General features: G+C 38.6%; 1 protein-coding gene and 2 pseudogenes across 2 annotated transcripts; 1 reads left to right on the top strand and 2 right to left on the bottom strand.

The window, feature by feature from the left end:
- The first annotated feature begins 2579 nt into the window (after positions 1 to 2579).
- LOC143861493 (uncharacterized) lies at positions 2580 to 3095 on the top strand. The gene has a single exon (XM_077372413.1). The coding sequence runs from the start codon at positions 2580 to 2582 to the stop codon at positions 3093 to 3095; it is 516 nt and encodes a 171-aa protein (XP_077228528.1).
- Positions 3096 to 4864: 1769 nt separating this feature from the next.
- On the bottom strand, positions 4865 to 7660 carry LOC143860513 (lariat debranching enzyme-like; annotated as a pseudogene). The gene is made up of 2 exons (XR_013239740.1): positions 7631 to 7660; positions 4865 to 6058 (listed from the first exon to the last, which is right to left on the bottom strand). The product of XR_013239740.1 is annotated as a lariat debranching enzyme-like (transcript).
- A 3596-nt stretch (positions 7661 to 11256) lies between these two features.
- On the bottom strand, positions 11257 to 11652 carry LOC143861492 (secreted RxLR effector protein 161 pseudogene; annotated as a pseudogene).
- Positions 11653 to 14006: the final 2354 nt, after the last annotated feature.

Genomic DNA, 14006 nt, shown 5'->3' with positions numbered 1-14006 from the left:
GAATTTGCAATTCAAATGAAGCAGAGGTAAGGGCACTGCAATTTGGTCTCAAATGGTATAAAAACAACATGTCCAACCCGCTGATCATTAAAGGGGATTCTTCAAACACGATTGCATGGGCTACGGAAAATTCAAAAGGTCCATGGAGGCTACAAGACTATATAGCGGAAATCAGAGATATGGTCCGCGCAATTCATCATAAAATAGTACATAGAAGACGATCAGCGAACGAATCAGCGGATACCTTGGCAAAGGAAGGCGTCCAGCTAGAGGCGATATATCCATTCAGTTTCCCTCCGTGAATGAGGGAAATGGGGATGCCCATCTGCTATAACTTTTATTCTTCTAGTCTTGTTCTTTTGATGTATGAGAGAAGGGGTATCAACCCACACTCACTTTTGGGGACATCTTGTCCCCTTTCTGTTGATCTTCTGATATTAATAAAACTCAATTTTCAAAAAAAAAAAAAAAAAAAAAACCCATCCAATGGTGAGAGATATCACCTTGATGGAAAGGTATTGCAGAGACTTAACTCGACCCCTCAGCACCATGGTGTTCCTCTCTTTCCATAACACCCAAATAATAGTCAACAATGTTCTACAACTCAACTCAACTCAACTAAGCCTTTGTCCCAAACTAGTTGAGGTCAGCTAATAATAGTCAACAATGTTGCATTCCATAATATTTTGCCTCGACTCAACCATGGATTACACGACTAATTTTCCAAGAGTTCAGAAAGGTTTGTCGGAATAATCCAATTTATACCAAATCTACCAAAAATTTTGCTCCACATACACCTTGCTGTTCCACAGTGAAGAAACATATGATTTACTATTTCTCCTGCCTCCACGCATAGGTCACAATGATCAATAATCCACATGTGTCGATTTTGAAGATGATCCACTATGAGGATTTTATCGAGAACTGCGATCCAAGTAAAGGCGCATAGCATACCCTGGGGGAGCTGGTATGCTCCATACTTTAGCCACTAGCGAGGTTTCAGAATTGGATGCAATCAGATTGTAGAACGACTTGACAAAGGTCCCAGAAGAGCACAAGACCCAAACCCTTTTGTCGGCATCATACCTTTTTATGTAGCAGTTTGCCATTCTTTCTAAGAGTCTCGCCGCCCTCTCTAACTCCCGATCAAATAGGTTCCTCATGAATACAATATTCCAAGATACCCCATCCTCCTCCCTCTCCATTCAATCTTTAACCCAAGCATGCCTTTCCACTACCACTGCAAACAAATATGGGACGACTTGTTTTAGAAGGGCCTCACCACACCACTTGTCGTCCCGGAACTTTATCATGTCCCCTAAATAGACCACTTCCCTAGTAGTGCCTGGTTGACTGCTTTTAATCTTCTGATCCCCAGTCCACCTTACTTAATTGGCTTACACACCTTCTCCCAACAGACTAGGTCCATCTTCCTCTTATCATTTTACCCTCCCCACAGGAATCTTCTTTTGATTTGTTCCATGCGATTCACCATACTCATAGGGCATTTGAACACCGATAACTGGTAGGTTGACATATTTGCAAGGATAGCCTTAATCAATGTTAATCTTCCTCCCAAAGAAACCAGGTTCTGTTTCCAAATGTCTAACCTTTCTTCCACCCTTTCCAAGTCTCATGGAAAATGTTACGAAAACCTACTAAACAACATGATCCAGCATTTAGCAAATTTATCAAGAAGAAGATGAAGACGGAGAGGGAAAAAACCCACAGTAGAGTCTTTACTCTCTCTCTCTCTCTCTCGTATTTGGCCACCTCGGCCTTTTTTAATGTTATTTCCAACCATTCAAAAAAAAAACCATACTAGAGTCGGGCGTAAAAAAAACAGAGGGGGGAAACTAACAAATTGATCAATATAATAAGGATATCGTAGAATTTTGAATAAAAACTAAAAGACGGATTTCCCATACAATTCAGAAACAGTAACAAATCATTAAATTGGCACATTGAGAAAAACATTGATACAATGATTCGAATTCTACCAAGAAATTGGAAAAAAAACGACTAGCGGAACAGATGAAAAACCTTGTTGAACCATCAATCGTGAAGGATATCAAGGCTGTGCTTGATGACCATGGTGAGATGAGATATTTTGTGGTGGTGGAGGACCTTCTACTTTGGATCATCTCCGTCCCCGACAACATTTACGACTCGCGAGGAAAAGTGTCGACTGAGAAAGAGAAGTTCCACATTTTCGCAAGAACAGATGCAAAAAATCGTTGCGGATAAGTAAAAAGCCCTTGGAGAAAGAGAGAGTCGAAATCAGGCTAGAGAGGGAAGGGGTTGGGAGAACAAGAGAGAGAAGGTCGATGGAGAAGAGATGATCGATGGAGGGGTAGTCGCAAATTTGCGATCGATTTCTATTTTGAAATAACTATTTGAAGACAAAAATTTTAAATCCCTTTTTTTTATTTGTGCCCTATGTATTGAGGCGGGTGAAACTGTGGATCATTTACTTGTACATTGCAAGTTGGAGAGAGGTATGGGGTAAACTATTAACCAGATATGGTATTGCTTGGATATTCCCATAAAAAATCTTGAAACTTTTGGAAAGTTGGACTATGGTCCCATGGAAGACGAAAGGGAAAGTACTTTGGCAAGTCTCCTTAGCTACTACTTGGGTGCTATGGAAGGAAAGAAATGCGAGGATTTTCAAGGGATTCACAAAGGGACCCCAGTTCATCTTCAATAAAGTGATTGCCCTGACTATCTCTTGGGTGAAAATATTGTCATGCTTTCATTTTGTATCTGCTTATGAACTATGGCACGGATGGAAAGAAATATGTAATGGGTCTAGTAGTGATCCCAAAGTAGTTCAAGTGTGGAAGCCTCCAGCCCAAGGGATTCTTAGGCTGAACTTCGATGGGTCGAGTATGGGGAATCCTAGGCCCTTGGGTATTGGAGGCCTTTTGAGGGATGAAGATGGCGTGGTGTTATGGGCATTTAGGGGGCCAATTGGTGTGGCGGAAGCAAGTGAAGCGGAATTTCATGCCGCCCACCAAGATATTAAGATGCTTCAAAATGTAGACTTAAATAAGGTGGTGGTTGAAGGAGACTCTCTCAACGTCATTCGGTGACTAAGAGGTTCACACGGGGTACCTTGGAGATTCGCCGCTTTATTTGATGAAATCCATGATAGAATTGGGGCGGCATTGATTTCCTTCATCTATATTAGGTGGTCAGCTAATGGTGAGGCAAACAGATTAGCTAGAGAGGATGTAGCCAGGGAGAGATGACCTCTTTGATTTCTTTCCTCCCTAATCACTCGATTTTTACTTGTTTTCTTCTTCTTCTCACTTATATGGTTTTGTACTGTGAGGGACCTCCTCGGTGTCTGTTACCTTCAATGAAATCTCTTTGCCATTCAAAAAATAATTATTATTATAAAAAAAGAGGGGGATTTGATCAGATTCAAGTCAAAGTTGTTAAAAGTGGGGCCAAACAACAAGATTTGGATTTCGTTTTCTAAATCAAAATCTAAATCCAAATCCAAAGGTATACAAATGGGGCCTTAAAGAATTTACATTCCATTTCAAGAGATTTAAAAGATTGAGAGATCACGAAAACATCATATATATCATCTCTGATGGTTTGAAATGATTCAGAGCCCTAAGAAACTTCGTATCTCATATCTAAGGAATAAAAAGATTCAGAGCCCCTAGAGACTTTGTGCATATGCCTTCCAACATACGTTTGAAGATGGATGTGCAGGCAATGAGTCCCATTAAATAGAGAAATCACCAGAATCTTTAATTCATTGGGATCCTTTTATTAGGATCCATGCAAAAGGAGATTGGGCATGTAGCTCAATGGCTGAAGCTTTGTTTGTCAAACCATAGGTCGCAGGTTTGATCCTAGATTACCTACCAAAAAAAGGATACATGCAAAGGCTCTTTGTATAAAGGAGGTGACCCTCTACCCCTTGCACACAATGAATAACAGTTTTCAATTTAAGAAATTTTTGTAGTAGGATTGACTTGGAATTAGGTTGTGCTAAAGCCGGGGGGCCTCTTTTTCCTATATTGTAGATTTAGTGGAGGGAATGCATTAATTGACTTCCATAAAGAGTTGGTTCCCAATAAAATGGACCGTTGATCATCAAAGTAATTGGAATTTTAAAGATTGGTGGACATAAATAGCTTGATAGATAGGAGGGGTAGACACATGGAAGTTTGAATAGAAGAAATTTGAGAGTTGGAAGGTCAGATCATTTTCATTCCAGAAAATGAAACTCTAGAAAATTAAAACACTTCTTAGCAAGGAAATTGCCGCCCCATATAAAGGGTAGTTCCAGGACAAAATGTAGAATTGGCCTTGTCCCACTGATTTTGTTTAGAAACTTGGAGATTGAAGGGAGAATGCCCCTAGTGATCATGTTCATCTTTGTTGGCAAGTGCAACCTTGGAACACCCATATTTTTTTATTTGAATGTGCATTAACTATGATCATATCCTAATTAGGTCTTTATGTTCACTACATGAATTCTGATTTGTTGAGTCAAGGCTAAGGTCCTCATAGCTGGATTTCCTCAATATATTGTCAGAAGCTCCTTTCATGGAGAGAGATTTAGATCAAACAGTATGTGAGAGTCCATTTGATGCACTGCAACAATTAAGCATATGATGAAAGGGAACATCTAAATATAATATCAGGGAAAATGACTTGAAAAGTTATATACATGCAAAGTATAGCAAACAAATAAGACAACTAAAGGGGATTTAAAACTGATAAATATAACATAAAAATTAGGATTTCTTTTCAAGTTAGAGGTCCAAAACCAAATTCTTCACTATAGCACTCATCGTAATTTTTTTTTTTATAAAGATAGATCCACTTAAGTGGGATGTTAGGTCTAAGGTTCGAGTGTTCTATCAAGAAGGTATGGAAGACCCAGAAACTGCAAAAAGAGCTCTGTTTGAGGGTTCCTAAAATAAACCGTCTGTGTAAAATCAAAAGGTTTGGAACCTCTGACTTTTAGCTTATTTCCTACCCACTGTCGATCATCTTGAATGTCAACCTTTTGACCCCCAAACTGCACAGGTTTCTTGGTTAAAGGGAGGAGAGAATGCAATTTTTGTGTGATCGCCAGCCACTCTTCATCATAATGAATTTCGTAAGGTCCCGCGCCCGATTCAATATCAAGAATCTGTAAAACATTGCGCTCCGGGAGGATTTATCAAGTGCAAGGAATTTTGTAATTGGACCACCCTTCCCATGTTGAAACATAGCTGCAAATTTGCAGTGGAGATGAGCCGAAAACCAGTAAGGTGGTTTCAATTTATCCAGCAATTCTGCAGCAGCCTCACTTCCTAGAGTTCTTTCCTGAATCTCTTTCTCAAAACAGGGTTTGCGATGAATGAATTCCTTCCAGTCTCCATAATCAGTGATCCCAAGAGGCCAATCGTGTGAAATGAAAATATCAATCGGTTCTTCAACTTGGAGAAGCTTGTACACATCCTTCTCACGCACGTGATACACGGACTGAATATCACTTTCATTATAAGGAGCTCTCTCGTAGTGTCCTAAGGAGTAATGATGTTCTTTATAAATTCCCGAGAGTCCTCCAATACAAATATTTCCAAACTTGATCACTCCGGCAAAGCCCAGGAAATATACGTTAGGTGCTGCCCATCCTCCATAGTACAATTCCCACAAATAATTCGATGCCTCATGGTTCCCACCAATGAATCTAGTCGGAATTGGTGCCACTTCTTGTCCAGAGTAGTACTTCCAAAATGAGTTCATACGCCGATATTCGGGTGGGACATTTAAGCTCTCCAAATCATGTTCGTTCCTAACAGCCTGAAAGTCACCGCAACATATGAGAAGGTCGATTTTCGTGTTCTCAACTTTCTCCATATGTAAAAGGGTTGAATAAACTTTATCGAGTTCCCCATGCATACAACCTTCAACTGCGATTCTCATGTTCTTGGGACTTGAAAGGCAAGATTCGAACAAAGGGAATGGGCAAGAAAACCCTAGCTCTTTCTTCTTCAACGCGGCCGGTACCGAGGTCTATCACTCTCTTGAAAATGGATAGCTAACAAGGGTACTGGTTAGCTTCTCATTCATTATAGTAAAGCAACAAGAAGAAAAAGTGAAAGTAGAAAAAACTTATAAAAACTTGAAAAATACTATCAATAAAAGAGGATGAGGTGGGATTGTCTATAGGCCTTATTCAATATCATGTAGTCTCCCTTGATGGAGACTATTAACAATTAGAAGAAAAAGATGAAGAAAAAAATTGTAGAAAACTTGAAAAAAAACACATACATCAATGAAGGAGGAGGAGGTGAGACCGTGTATAGGGCTTCTTTAAAGTCATGTGGTCTCCCTTGACGGAGACTACTCATGTATTTCGTTGTTTTCTTTTTATTCTTTGTTGTCTACTTATTTTGTTGTGCCGCACAATCTCTTTTATATAGGTGGGGGCCTAGTGCTATGAATTGGGAAAGATATTAGGACCCTAATTCTGGAATTAAGAATCAAAATTTTTTCTTTTCAGGAACAGCAGAATTGCGTTCGGCAAGCTCAGATCCAAGAATCAATTTTTCAGTTATTTTGAGTAGAATGACATTTGGTGACAAAAAAAATGATTTCTAGATTTTTTGGGGATATAAGTGAAAATCCTCTCCATCAAAAACCAAAAGAAAAGAAGAGAAAAGAAGAATGGGCAGAACAAAAGCACATACTCATTCCCCAAGTGACGCGCACACAAGAACTAAGAGAGATTGGATCAGCCCCGACATTCATCAATGGCAAACACTCATACCTTCCCAATCGTACAGCTCATTCTCTCTTGATTAGGTTCTTTAAAGACCAACATGCAAAAAATTGAAGTTGTACTACTGTTTTATGCCTTAATCCTTAAATACTTGATTTGAATGTTGTACTTGCTAGGAATTTCTCACGATACTCAATTTGTTAGCACGAATAAAACATTCTTGTACACTTTGAATAGCAATTTTATCTGACCATCCCCATTGATACCATACTGTTAGAGAATATCAGATATGTTCAAATAAGGTGTTTTGAATATATTAAGAACCTCAGTTGGATTAGAATTAGGATTAGGATTAAGATGATCTACTTATCCTTAACCTATCTTTGTATGCTTATCTCAAGTGCTTTATTCAAAGCACTAATTGTTGCTAATTGTAAACATAGAAGATTAATAAAAATCTGTGACATTATACACACAACCCATGAGAAACACATTCACAGAGGAATTCATCAATGCTTGATAGTAAAAACAAACCTAAGATCTGTTTTGTAACAGCAAAGAAAATCCTATTTCTACAAACTTCACAAATCTTATCTTATTTCTGTGACCCAAAATCTTTTTCCTTCACATTATCAGCCGTCAATAGATTCGAATCCTTTATAAAACTACAGAAACTAACATGGCAAGATAAAAAATTTTGAACCCAAAGAACAACAAAGTCACTACCAGAACAAAACATGTTAGGCAAATCAACTGATTTCCTCCTAAATTGACACCCCAAAAAAAAACCTATCTATTTGCTTGCAATTACTGTTGAGTTACAAAATCTTCAAAGCCAAAACAAATACGAAAATTAATAGGACGATAGAGAGAGCGAGAGAGACTCACCTTTTAGCAGATATTCCAGAGTATGCCCAGAAAAAAAAAACAGAGGAGATAACCCCTACTCCTAAGAAGAAGAAAAAAAACTTGAGAGAGAGAGTATTTTATCTTTGTGCCCGAAAACTCCTTAGAAAGGCATATTTGATTTACGAGATTTCGGGAAAAGGCAAAGTTTAGGAAAGTCATTAGGGGTGTAAACGAGCCCAGCCGAGCCGAGTTGAGCTCAAAAGCTCGGCTCGGGCTCGAACCTGGCTCGCGAGCCTTACCGAGCTCGGGTTATATTAAGTTCACACCCCTCTTCTTCCCTGGACAGCCCTATCTAGTGTAATTTGACTACTTTTTTTACACTATGGGGGGTAGTCCAAGTAACAAATGGGGTTCCAAAAATGAAGTGACATATTTTGCCTCCCCCTTTCACTCCCTGGACAACCCTTTTAGTGTATATATTAATATATAATATATATATTTAAATATATTAAATTCTTAACAAGCCGAGCCGAGCCGAGCCTGGCCTAAATCGAGCTCGGCTCGTTAAGCTTAACGAGCCTGGCGAGCATTCTCGGCTCGGCTCGTTAAGAATTCGAGCCGAGCTCGAGCGAGCTTCCGAGCCCGAGCCAAAATTGACACCCTTAAAAGTCATATTTGATTTAGCCAGTGTCAATGGATCCAGACGGTCCGATGGACCATCCGAATCCGAACTTTAGCGAACGGGATATAAGCATACCAAGAGGGTCCATGGGCATATTTCGGATTCCCAATCATACGATCTGAAATTTTTTGGATCCGATCCGAAATCATCTTACAAAATACCCTCAAAAGTCAAAATCATTATAACATCAATGTTAATAAGTGGGGGTATTATTGTCAAAATAGCCCAAATCTTTCTAATAATTATCGGTTTTCAACTTTCCATCATTATTGAACGTACAAAATCTCCTCTTTCTCTTTCAAAATAAATCTCCTCTTCCATCCCGTGTAAGTAACCCTTCCCCATTTGCCGAACAAACATCTCATCTCATCGTCCTTTCGGTAAACCTAACCCAGCCACTCCAATGACATTATCACATTAACTCGCTACCCATTGCTCTCACCCTCGCCATTGCTGCAACCTTGCCTTCCCACTTTTCCCGAGCAGTAAGCACAAAAAACTCCTGTTATATTTTGGTTTCTATTATATTATTAGTATTTTGGAATCTGGATATGTTTTTAGTCACATTTTTTAAGTCCATCACCTATTTTTTCTAGTGGTTATGATGGAATGATCCAGTTCTTGGACTTTTAGAGGGTCTAAGGTACATTAAAAAAAATCTCTGCGGCTAACAATTTATCTAAGCAAGGATTTCAGCCTGAGTAATGGGGAAAACTTGATTATCAATTATTTGGGTGTAAGCAACTCAAAGGGTTTTTAGGGCGGTGATAAATTCACCCTCTATATTTCAAAATGGACTGTTCATCCCACACCGTATCGTGATGATCCAAACCATCATTTGATGGGCCACAAAGTAAATAGGTTGTGCCTCAAAAATCATTTCCATAGGATGATCCTAGTCCTCTGATCTATAGAGAAACTAAATATAATCAAACCTCTATAGATCGGACGGCAAGGATCATCCTATGGAAATTATTTTTGTGGCATAACCTATATACATTGTGGCCCATCAAATGGACGGTTTGGATCATCCTATAGTGTGGGCTTTACAGTGAATTTTGAAATATAGGGGGTGAATACTGTAATAGAACGGGGTGAATTTATCATTGCCCGGTTTTTATCATAGAGTTTTCCTTTTGAAAAATTTATATTATCTAAGGCCTTACAACTATACGGTGGAGGTACCATCATTGATATTTGATCCAACAGCAACTCACTTTTTGAGAAGCTGTTGTTGGTTCAAATATCAAGGGTGGGACCTCCACCTTACAAAGGCCTATATTAATTGTGTACTAAGCTTAGTAGGACCTACTAGGACACTCCGATGGATGGTCCGATTTAAAATGGATCATGATCGTGACGTGGAAAGTAGGATCTGAAGAAGAATCTGGATCCGACCCGACCGATAAGGAATTTGAATGGATCGTGACTGCGACATAGGTGGATCCGATCCAAAGTGGATCCGTTGACACCCCTAGATTTAGGAGATTTCAAGAATTCTTGCCAAAAAGGATTTTTCCATTTTTTAGGTTTCGTACAAAAAAAAAGAGAGAAAAGTACGGGGGTAATAGTTTCGAGAAATTACGGATTTCACGTACATTTTAAAACAATCATCAAACACGGTTGATTGTTCAAAAATGAGTGAAAAAATACCTATATACCCTTCTGACATAACAAAAATCTCATCCAGCTTCCTTTCTCATTACAAAAATCTCCCTATATTTAATGCCCATTAAATTGGAGCGCTTTACAAGGCTTCTTTTGGTTCATCTAAATGTGTATTTGAACCGACAGAACCTTGGGTTCGTTTCTATCTTGGCCGTCGGAAATAACCAGAGACGGATGAATGCTTTACATGTTCTGAAAAACTTTCTGGAATGCTGACGCTGAAAGACTTTATTGAACCAAATTTAATACGGAACTTACCTCCGGCCATGGTGATTAGAATCGAAGATCACGACTCCCTTGAACCTCAACGAACAACGAACACGATCTCCGTTGCGCACACAAACAAGAGAGATCTTCTAATCTTAAGAAGACTTTAAGGCTCAATTGATGGAATCGCAGGCACAGATTCTCCTCTCAGGTTAGGGACCCTCCCTTTAGATGGAGCTTTAGCTATATCTAATGAATATGTTCCCATCAAATGAACACTCATATATATATATATATATATATATATTGAGAGAGAGAGAGAGAGAGGTTGGATCTCACGTATCCTCCCACACTACAAACACTTTCTGTTTCACAAGGTTTCAAATACTTGAGACTTATCTCTTAGACTCCTTTTGTGAATAGAACTTCTGTGGATAAAGGGAGTAGAAAACCAACGTTCTCTCTTCAAGTGGGTCCCACCAATGTGGGCCACACTAAAAACGTCAACATTCTCCCACTTAGTCCACATTGGTATATTCACAAAGTAACTTAAAGTCTTAAGATATTAATTTTGAAAACTTTAAGGCCATGGTTGGAAAAACCAATCCCAAATATTTTTAACTTTGTCTTTATTGTACACCCTTATAGCATGTCTCAAATGTATGAATCATAGTGGCATACGCCTCCAACCGGAAATGTTATCTTCTATGTATCACATACACCGAATCACACTAATATACACTTTATGTGTGATTTAAAACTTTATTGAATAGGCCCGCAAATGCCCATTTGGGTCCAACTTTATCTGTCCTCATGGACAGTTCGTCTTATCAAACTTTAATGTGTACACACTTTATATAAGACAAAATATATATGTAAAAACATATAAACAGAATCATTTTTATGTTGGAACCAAAAGTGACAAATGTAACTAAGCACCAAATACAATAAAACCCATACGATCCACATGTTCTTTATACAATTTGGGCGGAAGCCCCTTAGTCATGGGATCTGCTAACATCTGCATGGTAGAAATGTGCTTGATATCTACTCGATGATTCACAAAATTTTCTCTAACTTTGAGGTACTCTATGTCGATGTGCTTATTTTAACTACCACTCATGTTGTTGTTAGAGAAAAATACCGCAACAAAATTATCACAGTAAATAACTAATGGCTTAGATATGGAATCCACAATCCTAAGCCCTGTGATAAAATTCCGCAACCATAATGCTTGCATTGTTGTCTCATAACACGCAATGAACTCCGCCTCCATAGTGGAAGAAGCTGTTAATCTTTGCTTTACGCTTTTCCACAAAATGACACCTCCTGCAGGTAGGAAGACATACCCCGATGTCAACTTCATAGTAAAAAGGCACCCGGCAAAATCTGAATCCAAATATCCGATCACTTCCAAGCGATCCGATCGTCTGTATGTAAGCATGTAATCCTTTGTACCTTGAAGGTACCATAAAACTTTCTTTGCAGCTGTCCAATGATCCATTCTTGGATTACTTTGGTATCTTCATAACATCCCAACAGCATATGCGATGTCAGGTCTAGTACAGACCTGTGCATACATCAAACTGCCAACCGTCGAAGCATAGGGAATATTCTTTATCTGTTCTCTTTCCAAATCATTCTTAGGGGATTGTGCTTCATTGAGTTTATCACCTTTAAGGATAGGTGCTATACTTGGTGAACAATTATGCATCCTAAACCTTTTCAAGACTTTGTTAATGTAGGCCTTCTGAGATAGTCCTAAAATACCTTGAGATCTATTTCTATGAATCTCAATGCCAATGACATATGAGGCTTCACCAATATCCTTCATATCAAAGTTTTGAGCTAGGAATTGTTTCACCTCATTTAGCATTCCCAAATTATTAGTAGCCAACAAAATATCATCTACATATAGGACTAAAAAGATAAATTTACTCCCACTGACTTTAAGATATATGCATTGGTCCCCAATGTTTTCAATGAATCTAAAAGACGACATGACATGATGAAGCTTGAGGTACCACTGATGGGAGGCCTGCTTTAGTCCATATATAGATCTCTTTAATTTACAAACTTTATGACTACTACTTTCCGACGAAAACCCTTCAGGTTGATTCATGTATACCTCTTCCTCCAAACTACCATTGAGGAAAATTGTTTTCACATCCATCTGATGTAACTCTAAATCAAAATGAGCTACAAGGGCCATTATTATCCTTAATGAGTCATTTTTCGAAACTGGCGAAAAAGTCTCATGATAATCTACACCCTCCTTTTGAGTAAATCCTTTAGCTACAAGTCTTGCTTTATATCTTTCGATATTGCCGGTAGAGTCTCTTTTAATCTTATAGACCCACTTACGGCCAATGGCTTTAGCCCCTTTAGGCAATTCAACAAGATCCCAGACTTGGTTCTTAGCCATAGACTTTAATTCATCCTTCATGGCCTCATGCCATAAATTAGAATCATCACCACTCATAGCTTGTGAAAATGTCAAAGGGTCTCCATCATTCGCACACTCTTGGTCAACTTCCTGAAGATACACAATATAATCTGAAGAGATAGCCGTTCTCCTTATTCTTGAAGATCTCCTTGGTACCACTACATCTTCCACTTCTTGTGGATTCTAGTTGACATTCTCAATGACAACATCCTCTTTGGGTGGCAAACCATCTATTGGTTCTTCCTCCATAACCTCATCCTATGGAGGGTCATGAATTCCGACCAATTGATCCTGAGTTGCAAAAATAGAAACTGGAATTCGCACTTCCTCAAAAACTAAGTCTCGAGGTGGTTCGCTCCCACTGTTGTCACCTTCCTTAAGAAAGAAAATATTTTTCCTTCAACAGATTTAGTAGTATGATTAGGACAGTAAAACTTATAACCTTTATACCCTTCAGCGTAGCCAATAAAATAGTCACTAACGGTCTTTAGGTCCAATTTCCTCTCATGTGGATTGAACACTTTAATCTCAGCTGGACAACCCCATATCCTTAAGTTTTTTAAACTGGGTTTCCAGCCTTTCCACAACTCGAATGGAGTTTTAGAAACTGCTTTACTTTGAACCCTATTTAAAACATACACGGCTGTCTTTAAGGCTTCGCTCCACAAATTCAATGAGACGATCGAGTGACTAATCATACTTCTAACCATATCCATTAGCGTGTGATTCCTCCTTTCAGCCACAACATTTTGTTGTGGTGTTCCCGGCATGGAATATTGAGCAATAATGCCCTCTTCCTTTAGGAATTTCACAAATGGACCTGGCCTTTGGCCTATTTCAATGTATCTACCGTAATACTCGTCTCCTCTATCTGATCTAACGAACTTTATTTTCTTTTCAGATTGTCTCTCTACTTCTGCTTTGTAAACCTCAAAGGCACTCAGTGCCTCACTCTTTTCAAAGAGAAGATATATATATATATATATATATATATATATATATATATATATATATATATCGAATGATCGTCGATAAAAGAGATGAAATATTTTTTACCATTCACACAATGAGTTGGAAACGGCCCACAAATATCAGTATGTATGATCTCTAACTTTTCTGAACTCCTCTTGGAACCCTTTTTGGACTAGTTTGTCTGCTTTCCCTTACGCAGTCTACATAAGTTCCAAAGTTAGCAAAATCAAGAGTCTCTAGGACCCCATCTTTTACTAACCTTTTAATACGCTATATGGAGATGTGACCTAATCTCCTATGTCATAATTTAGAGAAATCTACGCTCTCACGACCACGTTTAATGCCAACACCATTTTGAACAACTACGGTATTATTAGGAAAATGATCCAAATTCAAACGATATAAACCATCAATCAAGCTACCATTGCCAATAATAACTG

Source organism: Tasmannia lanceolata, unplaced genomic scaffold (genome assembly GCF_043159265.1).
Source record: "Tasmannia lanceolata isolate RefF3 unplaced genomic scaffold, GAP_Taslan_0.1 ptg000037l, whole genome shotgun sequence".
NCBI classification, from domain to species: Eukaryota; Viridiplantae; Streptophyta; class Magnoliopsida; order Canellales; family Winteraceae; genus Tasmannia; species Tasmannia lanceolata.
The sequence above is the reverse complement of the archived record's forward strand: the minus strand, read 5'-3'. Positions and strand labels throughout refer to the sequence as shown.

What these genes read in the sequence shown, in the direction of transcription:
- LOC143861493 (XM_077372413.1), top strand. Translation starts at nt 2,580, where the DNA reads ATGGTCCCATGGAAGACGAAAGGGAAAGTACTTTGGCAAGTCTCCTTA.